Source organism: Engraulis encrasicolus, chromosome 11 (assembly GCF_034702125.1).
Source record: "Engraulis encrasicolus isolate BLACKSEA-1 chromosome 11, IST_EnEncr_1.0, whole genome shotgun sequence".
Taxonomy (NCBI): Eukaryota; Metazoa; Chordata; class Actinopteri; order Clupeiformes; family Engraulidae; genus Engraulis; species Engraulis encrasicolus.
The window spans coordinates 11261529-11271528 of record NC_085867.1 but is presented as its reverse complement, the minus strand read 5'-3'; the positions used below and the strand labels follow the sequence as shown (position 1 = coordinate 11271528).

The 10000-nt window shown below is 43.0% G+C and overlaps 1 protein-coding gene across 1 annotated transcript in view; it reads left to right on the top strand.

The window, feature by feature from the left end:
- The window catches only part of LOC134457868 (galactose-1-phosphate uridylyltransferase-like), a 77542-nt gene that overhangs the window by 50346 nt on the left and 17196 nt on the right, over positions 1-10000 (top strand). The window contains exon 2 of the mRNA XM_063209854.1: positions 7675-7829. Within this exon, the coding sequence (XP_063065924.1) occupies positions 7675-7829 (155 nt within the window). The remainder of the gene's footprint in view (positions 1-7674; positions 7830-10000) is intronic.

Here is a 10000-nt window from a genome sequence, read left to right as displayed (position 1 = left end):
GTAAACACGGAATTCATAAAGCTCTTAGTGAAATAGCAAGGCTATGCCGTTCATACTGTTAAGGTTCAAATGTAAAAATAAACCATGTGTACATCTCTAGCGCTGATTTCCTAGGCCTACTCTCCAGCATGATGCTGTCATGAAATGCCAGTCCATTATCCTTATCCATGCTGGCCTATTTATGACATGCTTAGGCCCACCAGTCTTGATGTTGTCCTTGTCAATAATAGGCCTATAAACCACTTTGTTGTGTTGTCATCCAAATTGTCTGCCCTCTGAAATCACACACATCAGAGGCTTAATGGTTTGGGAAGTGGTATTAAGATTGGAGGGTTGCAGGTTCAAATCCCATCCTACACCTCTCCCTTCACCTCCCATCCAGGCTGTGCCCTTGAGCAAGGCACCTAGCCCCATGCTGCAGGGTCAGTTAGCAATTCACTGTGAGTAAGGAAGTTGCTTTGGATAAGTGTCAGCTAAGTGTTATCTTTCTGTTTCTCCAGATGAGAAGAGCGATGATCTGATGTCATGACAGATTGGATGTATGGAAGAGCCAGAGGTCCAGCACACCAAGCCAAGTTTAGCCGATTTCAACCTCTTAATCACACCAACTCAATGTAGTAGTTTATTTTTAGACACAAAGTACAAATACATTTCAAGGTTATGTAGGTGATGGGAGGGGATATCTATTCTGGGGTGGACATGTACAATAGACGTGCAAGTACTTATTTATATTAATAAATGGTTATCTGAACTAGGCCTGTAATAGTCAACCCATTGATGCTGGATGCTGTGTACACGTTGTATTGACCTAGGTGCCTGGAGCGACACAGCATTCAGGCATGACATTTTTTTAGATTAAAAATGTGGGTATGTTAGAGCCGAATTAACATGTTCCAAGAGGATGGTCTTGGCTTTTAAAACTCATATCATGTTTGTATGTGCTTCAGAGACTTATTTAGTTATTTGTTTTTTTAATAGGATGAGGGCACCTTTCTTTAAAAGGGCATAGGCAATTAGCTGGCATTTTTTGCAGGTGCCGGCTAAAATGGGTTAATATTATTTACATACAGCACTATCCCCATACTAGTATACCCATGTCACCTGAGATATACATTTAGTGGAGACAATATAATTAGTTAGACTAGACTGAAGATTGACAGGCGGCCATGGGTAAACGGTTAGAGTGTCAGACTTGTATCCCAAAGGTTGCCAGTTCGACTCCTGACCCACCAGGTTGGTGGGGGGGAGTTAAGTAATCAGTGCTCTCCCCCATCCTCCTCCATGACTGAGATACCCTGAGCATGGTACCGCCGCACTGCTCCCTTGGGGCGCCATTGGGGGCTGCCCCCTTGCACGGGTGAAGCATAAATGCAATTTCGTGCAGTGAACACTTGTGTGCTGTGTCACAATGTCAATGGGAGTTGGAGTTTCCCAGTTGGGCTTTCACTTCACTTTCACAGAAAATGTTCTACGTTGTTGTATTAGTACAATAAAATAAGCAAGACATGTCTGGATGGACTTCATAATTTCAGTTATTTATTATCACAACTACTCACTATCAATGACAACCAGGCGCACACCAGCCAAATGCTAGGGAAAATGAAGTTTGGCCGGTAGAAAAGAAAACATACTTGGCACTTTGACCCATTATGTAATGTACCGGTATGTTTGGAGATTAACATACTAGCCATTTTGGCTAGTGATGAAAAAAGTTAATTTAGAGCCCTGCTGAAAACTCCAACAACTGGTACAGGTGATCAATGCATCAGGTGAGAAATGCAAGTAGGCCCGATGGATGAGGAAACCAGCATCACTGATGGTGAGGTCCTGGTGCTGTTGCAAAGCCCAAGCGAAAGAAGCCTCTCTGGACACCTCTTCATGTTGGCTCCCCCATCTAATTAAAAAAAAAGAAAAGACAAACATGCTATTTAAATTAATCTAGCCATGCATTTGTAATGTACCGGTACAGTACTGAATAATTAACTCCCTTGGCAATATTGTCTGAATTAAAATGTGATTTGACTCATCCCAACTTACTAGTCATGTCTTTACCTGTGCTGCTGGGATGCAATTCTTGGGTGCCGACCACCTGACTGATGAACCTGTTATTACAAAACAATAAAAACAATAAAGATAAATAACAGGTTTGTTGTGCTTTTCTTTCTCTTGTGAAGGTCATCTTTTCAAATAATTTATTTACGCTTAAACTAATCAAAGTATGTAGGCCTAACCGACATTCTGTTCTATGTGTTTCTACATGTGCAATGTAATGCAACACCGATTTGAAACATTGAAGTATATGTCAAGTCAGCTTTTATTGTCACTTTCTTCATGGTCATACAAGGGAAACGAAATTAGCCTACGTTTTCTCTCTACCATGCCAGGACATAGACAGGACTGACAATTTACAGACAGACAGAAAGTGCAAGACAGGACAGTGGACTGGTAACATAAGTGGTCAATAATAAAAAAAAATACGGTACAAATGAACATGTAGGCCTAACATTGGACATGTAAACAGAAGATAAGATATAGAATTATATTTCACAATAGATACATTGGGCAGACGTGGCTGAAACAACAATGAAATCCACTTGGATGAAACGAAACGCATCCAAGTTAACCTACAAGATACATCCGAGATGAAAAGATTTTCAAAAGACCACTTTGCAAAATGCCTGACACAAAATGTACCGTGCGTCTTGTAGTAAGTTAGGTTAGCAGCATTATCTTACCTGTGCCATGCCACGAGAGGATGCCAGCCGCGGTGCCCAGCCACCAATGAAGAAACGGTGCATTAAGGTGCTAGTATTTTGCCAATGCAGAGGTTTGGTTTAAGTTCACAACTTAACTGAAGAAAATAAACACGGGATAAAAAAATACATCGCAGGCAGAGTAAGTTCATGGCTGGAAGCAAGCAACAACTTTCTCTTCTTCTCCCAGTTTCCCGTACCGCCCGTCCCCGTTATGCCACCTAGTGGAGCAGAATACATTTTAATAAATCTATGATTTGAACACATCCACCGTGGCCAACCTAGCCTGATAACGCCAGGTACATATCCCGTTTAAAAAAAATACAAGAACGGCGTGTTTCTTTGGTATTTTATGGTCAAAGTTGTCTTCGTCTGCATAATTCCTATGTACGAATGTGTACTTTTGCCGTCCAGCAAAAACGATTACGTAATATTGTGACGTCAATGCAAATGATGGATAGGCCAGCAATGGTGAAGAATATTTTAAAAAGTCCTGGTTCCGGTTGGTGATCCGGATCACCACCAGAAATTAATCACTTGTTCTTTGGGTCAGTACTAACAACTCCACAAAGTTTTGTCCAAATCTGTTGATTAGTTTTTGAGTTATCCTGCTGACAGAATCTATCAAAAACTCCTGGTTCCGGTTCGTGATCTGGATCACCACCAGAATTTAATCACTTGTTCCTTTGGTCATTGGGCCTCAAAGTTTGATCCAATTCTGTTGATTAGTTCTTGAGTTATGCTGCTGACAAACAAACAAGCAGACAAACAAACCAACGCGACCGAAAGCATTACCTCCTTGGCGGAGGTAACAAACAAACAAGCAAAGCAATGGATCGACAGTGGAGTCATAGAAGAACTATGAGGCTCAGCTATTCTGGAAAAGATGTAATGAGAGAATGAATAAAAGAAGAAGAAAAAAAAGGTCTGCAGAGGAAACGAGGAAATGGAGCTGATGTGTTAAGGCGACCAAACAGGATGAATGTGATTTAAATTTGCATGATCGTCTTTTTTGTGGTCTTTTTCACTTTATTTATTATGACAGTATAGTGAAGATGGTGACAGGAAGCGAGTTGGGAGAGAGAGATGGGGTAGGGCTGGCAAAGGACCCAGCCGGGGAATCGAAACCGCCGCATAGTAGACCAGTGCCCGACTGTTTGACCACGGCAGGGCCATGATTGTCTCTTTTATTGACAATGTGAAATGGAGATTGCAGTGGGGGACTGCATATATAGGCTACTGTTTAGTGCCTCACATTGTATGCCTCACATTCACTTATTCACACTCACATTCACACACACACACCAGTGGCAGTGGCTGCCATGCAGTTCTCCAGTTCTCACAGGCGTGCGTTTGTGTGTGTGTGTGTGTGTGTGTGTGTGTGTGTGTGTGTGTGTGTGTGTGTGTGTGTGTGTGTGTGTGTGTGTGTGTGTGTGTGTGTGTGTGTGTGTGTGTGTGTGTGTGTGTGTGTGTGTGTGTCTGTGTCTGTGTCTGTATTTGTGTCTGTGTCTGTGTCTGTGTCTGTGTCTGTGAATGAGTGTGTGCACATCTATGCGCACATGCTTGTCTTTTTGCTCGTGTGTTTTTGATGAAGACAAAGAGGGTGATGACACAGTAGGCCTTGGGCTAAGGTATTGGCATCTAGCTTTGTACTGCCCAGAATCAAAGAGCTTCAGATTGTATGTTTGAAGCGTGTATGTTCTGTCTGATGGTGTGTTTAGTGTGTGTGTGTGTGTTTTTGTGTGTGTGTGTGTGTGTGTGTGTGTGTGTGTGTGTGTGTGTGTGTGTGTGTGTGTGTGTGTGTGTGTGTGTGTGTGTGTGTGTGTGTGTGTGTGTGTGTGTGTGTTTGCGTGTGTGTGTCTGATGATTTGTGTGTGCGTGCGTGTGTGTGTGCGTGCGTGCATGTGTGCTGTGTGCTGTGCACGTGTGTATATCTGTCTGTGTGTCATGTATGCGTGCATCAAAGAATCTCCAACTGGCAGAAGCTGTGAGCTTGACATATTTATTCAGAGCTCAAAGGCTGGAGGTGCACTGGTGTGTGTATGCGTGTGTTTGTGTTTGTGAGGGGAAGTGGATGGTACTCAGGATTTGAATTACTGTTGTTAGTTAGAAACTTTGTTGTCCCCAATGGGGATTTTTTTGTCAGCAAGTGAGGCAAACACCAGTCAAGTTGTATTGTAGTGTCTATTACATGATTGGTAACACTTTATTTTAGGGATACATCTATTAGCACTAATACATACAATGTGCCTGTATAAGTAACTTGTAAGGCATGTACAAAGCAAAATCAAACATTTGTTAGGCATGTATTCGCAAATGTCTTGTTCATGCACAATAAGGGATTTATTACCAATTTAACCTTAGTAAGGACCTAGCAGGCCTTAGCTTTTGCTTAGTACATGCCTTACAAGTTACTTATACAGGCATTAGCATTGTATGTATTAGTGCTAATAGATGTATCCCTAAAATAAAGTGTTACCACATGATTAAACAAAGATTTAACACATTTACATTATACATTTACCCAGATAGTATAACAAGACATTGCCATGGCAATAGGCAGGGCAGGACAAAACTATTCAAAAGTTCCACCGTTCCAGTTGGAGAAACTTTTTAATAAAAAGAGGAAGGGTCACCTTGCCAAAGCGGTCAGCAGAAGCAGTAGCTGTCATCAAGTGGTGTGTGATCAAACAGGAACCGTCTTTCTGCTTATGAAGGAGGTCTGGAGCCTGTTCGTCATGGTTACAACAACAGCATAAAAGACATTCTGTTCCTGGAGTGCTGCAATACTGAACGTTCGCTCGCTCACCATGTTTATTTTGGGGGGTAGTCAAAATCGAGAAGTTGGCATGGCTTTTCATTCTGGCTTTTTTCTTTACTGTACTGTGTAACAGATGCGTCTGAGTGATCATAAATATGATGTTCTCCTTGCAAAGTCAGCAGGCCGTATTTATTGTTGTGAGTTAAGGACGCCCGGTCGGTCTTTCTTTGCTGAATCCTTTGTACTGTACTTATTTTAGACGTGCTGACTCTGAGCTCTGTGCTAGCGATGCTAACATGCTATTGTTAGAAAGCGCCAGCTTTGATGTTTTCTGACAACAATTTTGAATGTATGCCTGCTTTTTTGTGTGAAGCTGGATTTTTCTTGTCCAAAAGGTAAATATAGAAATGCATATAATAATTTTGTCACAGACTTCAGAGGGCAAATTCTTACTTAAAAGCAGCTTGTCATTTGGGTTCAGAAACACAAATACGTTTTTTTTTTTTTTACTTTAATCAGGGAGCTGGAGAGAGTGGACCTCTCCTTTACGTTTTTTTATTTGATCTCCAAGCTGCTTTAGTTGGCTTACAGTCCATGGAGGCTGGCCAAGCATGCGCTAAAGTACCCATAACTTTGGTCCAACTTCTGCTCCTAAATTCAAACTTTAGGCACATCAAGACAAATCCTCAACTGATACTTCTGAGGTCAAAACCTGGGAGGGGGCTTATTGAGATTTATTTTGGACCTACGTTCATTAGCGTGACCTTGAGCTCCATTAGGATGACCTTTGTCAATGTGACTCATACGAACTTGACCTTCATTACTGTGTCTGTCCTCAACATGACCTTCACTGACACGACCTCCATTAGCTTGGTGTGCTTCTTACTTTCTGTTTGATTTCAATTATTTTTTAATGAAATACATTTTAGCATCTCGTTCAGGCTAATCCACAGTCAATGTTGCATAGATATGCACGCACACACACACACACACACACACACACACACACACACACACACACACACACACACACACACACACACACACACACACACACACACACACACACACACACACACACACAATCTCTCTCTCTCTCTCTCTCTCTCTCTCTCTCTCTCTCTCTCTCTCTCTCTCTCTCTCTCTCTCTCTCTCTCTCTCTCACACACACACACACACACACACACACACACACACACACACACACACACACACACACCCAAGAGTGGGAAAAAACGCAGTGCTATTGTGTTTAACCTCATGACATGACTTGTATTCACCTTCTGTCTTACTTTTCTTTCATGTGAAGTGAAAGCCCACCTCGGAAACTCCAACTCCCATTGTCATTGTGACACAGTACTCCACAGCACACAGTGCTCACTGCACACAACGAAATTGCATTTATGGCTCACACTTGCAAGGAGGCAGCCCCCAATGGCGCCCCAAGGGATCAGTGTGGTGGGACGGTACCATGCTCAGGGTACCTCAGTCATGGAGGAGGATGGGGAGAGCAGTGGTTAATTACTCCCCCCACCAACCTGGCAGATTGGGAGTCGAACCTGCAACCTTTGGGATACAAGTCTGACGCCCTAACTGCTTACCCATGACTGCCCGATGTGGTGGTTTACTTAAGTGTTTGTTTGTTGGTGGGCAGCCATGGTTGAGTGGAGGTGGACTTAAAATCAGAGGGTTGTAAGTTCAAATCCCACCCTTACATATCCCTAGTACACCTCTCCAGCCTAGCCTGATTATCATTGACGTTCAAATCTCTTCAAGACTTGGTCTGACCAAGAGCACAACAATTAACATTTCCCAAACAGCATGGTTGACCCGCGTCCCTTGGTTTGCTTATGGTTGTTTGCTCACCGTCAAAGCGGGAGGATTTCTTGTATTTTCGGGAACTCAGAAAGTATACTGCATTGCTCTTGACCTGACTAGTTGCAATGATGAAAGTGTTGCGTCACTAGGAGGGCACAGCCTGGCTATCTCCAGCCATGGCTGAAGTGCCCTTGAGCACGGAACCTAACCCCACATTGGTCCAGGGACTGTAACCAATACCCTGTATCTAAATAATATGTGACTGTTCACAGTACTTATGTGTTTGTTTGTTTGTTTGTTTGTTTGTTTGTTTGTTTGTTTGTTTGTTTGTTTGTTGTGTAGGTGCCCCCACTGGTGCCCACCTGGCTGAGGACATGTCCCACTGGCAGCTCCATGCCCACTACTACCCTCCGCTGCTGCGCTCAGCCTCCGTACGCAAGTTCATGGTCGGTTACGAGATGCTGGCGCTGGAGCAGAGAGACCTCACACCCGAACAGGTGAGTTCTAGAATACTAACGAGAGCCAATAGGACGAAGAAGAGATATAGATCACATGAGTGCAATGCCAAGTACTTGTGAAAGCAAAAGTGAAAGCCCAACTGGGAAACTCCCATCGCCCATTGTCATTGTGATACAGGAGGCCACAGCACACAAGTGAACACTGTGCACTGCACACAACAAAATTGCATTTATGAATTAGCTGTGCAAGGGGGCAGCCCCCAATGGCGCCCAAAAGGGAGCAGTATAGCGGGATGGTACCATGCTCAGGGTACCTCAGTCATGGAGGAGGATAGGGGAGAGCACTGGTTAATTACTTCCCCCACCCACCTGATTGGTCGGCAGTTGAACTCTGATGCACTAACCACTTACTCATGACTGCTCATCCTCTACATCTCACCCCAGTTTGCAGTTTCAGTAGTTATTTTAATGCAAAAACCTTTGCAGAATTGTATTAAATGTGGGCCTATCGCTTTAACACTTTTTTCACAGACCCCACCTAACCAATAGCCTGTAAAGTTGCTTTGGATGGAAAAGCATCAGCTCATGTAATGTAATAATAATGATAATGAACAATAATATTGTTGGAGTAAACAGACTTGATACCTGAACTCGTGATTTTCAGAATACTCTGTGTTGAGAGACAATGGGGTGTAGAGCAGTGGTTCTCAACTGGAACAGTCTTGGGACCCACCATTTTCCACTCTCATTCGGTCGCGACCCTTTTTTTTTTTAGCGTTAAAGTCAATTCAATGCAATTCTCAAAATGTAACCAAGACTCAAATGACTGGTTGCACGCCATCTATCTCGCATAAACATTCAGATTGTATCTCTGACAACAGATGACACTGAGTTCACTAGCCTATCAAAATAAAAGTTGCAAATTGTTGCAGGAAAAGTTTTTTTTTTTTTTTTTTTTAGAATTACGTTTTTTTTACACCAAGGCTCCGCGACCCACCCATGACCCCTCCGCGACCCACTTTTGGGTCGCGACCCACCAGTTGAGAAACACTGGTGTAGAGTATATGATATGAGAAAAGTTTGCTTTGCTCAAGTGGGCATGGTCAGGGTTTGGCATACAGATGGAGCAGGGCTACTTTCTCTCCTGAAGGACTGAAAGATCTCATAAAGATCTCATAAAAGATTTAATGATTTCCATAACTTTAGAGTTATTTCTTTCCTTTATGCCCAGCACTTGTACAGGTAAAGTTTTGAATCAACGAGAGCCATTAGGATTTTAAAGGATCGAACCAGTTAATAATTCTGTCCCGCCGCACCGCTCCCTTGAGGTGCCGTTGGGGGCTGCCCCCTGTGTGCTCTGGAGTGCTGTGTCACAATGACAATGTTGGAGTTGGAGTTGGAGTTTCCCAACTGGGCTTTCTTTAGAGAGAGAGAGAGAGAGAGAGAGAGAGAGAGAGAGAGAGAGAGAGAGAGAGAGAGAGAGAGAGAGAGAGAGAGAGAGAGACTTTTTGAATGCCTCTTGACCATCCACACCACGCATAACAGCAAGGCAATACAAACACATTATACGGTAGATAATAACTAAGAAATAAGTAAGAAACAGTCCATCATAAAAACACACACTCTTCCTTTCTTCTTCTTAGAGGACTAACTGGTTCATATTTCTGCAGTACCTCTTCTGCCTCCCAGTCCCCAGCAGGCTTACCTTCATGATTTGTCTTCCGATCTCTACATGGTCTGGCACCTTCCTCCACATATCTTGCCTTCTTTAAAGTTCACAGACCATCTAGGGCCCGGAGGCAAGCCAGCCAACTCTGCCCAGTTGCTTCTCCCTATAGGCTGCAACGCTGTGATGACCTTTGCAATGATTTGAAATGAGCTGCTGCATGCACGTACACCTTGCCTAAACCCCCTTCCTGGGCCGCTTGCAAATCACACCTTTTCACAAGCCATTTCACATTTCAGCGGCCTGCACCAGTTTTTAGTAGTTAGTTGTTTTATAAGTATTAACAAAAGACATAAAGGACCTGAAAGACACAAAACTTATGTATTGTATTGTCATTTTAGTGCCTGTTTACTGCAGTGTTTCCCACACTAGTGTGCCGTGAGAGATCGTCAGGTTGTGCCGTGGGAAATTCTTGTTTTTTTTGTTTTTGTTTTTAAACAAATTCATTATTATCAGCAAATAATGTCCATGTCATTATCTAGTA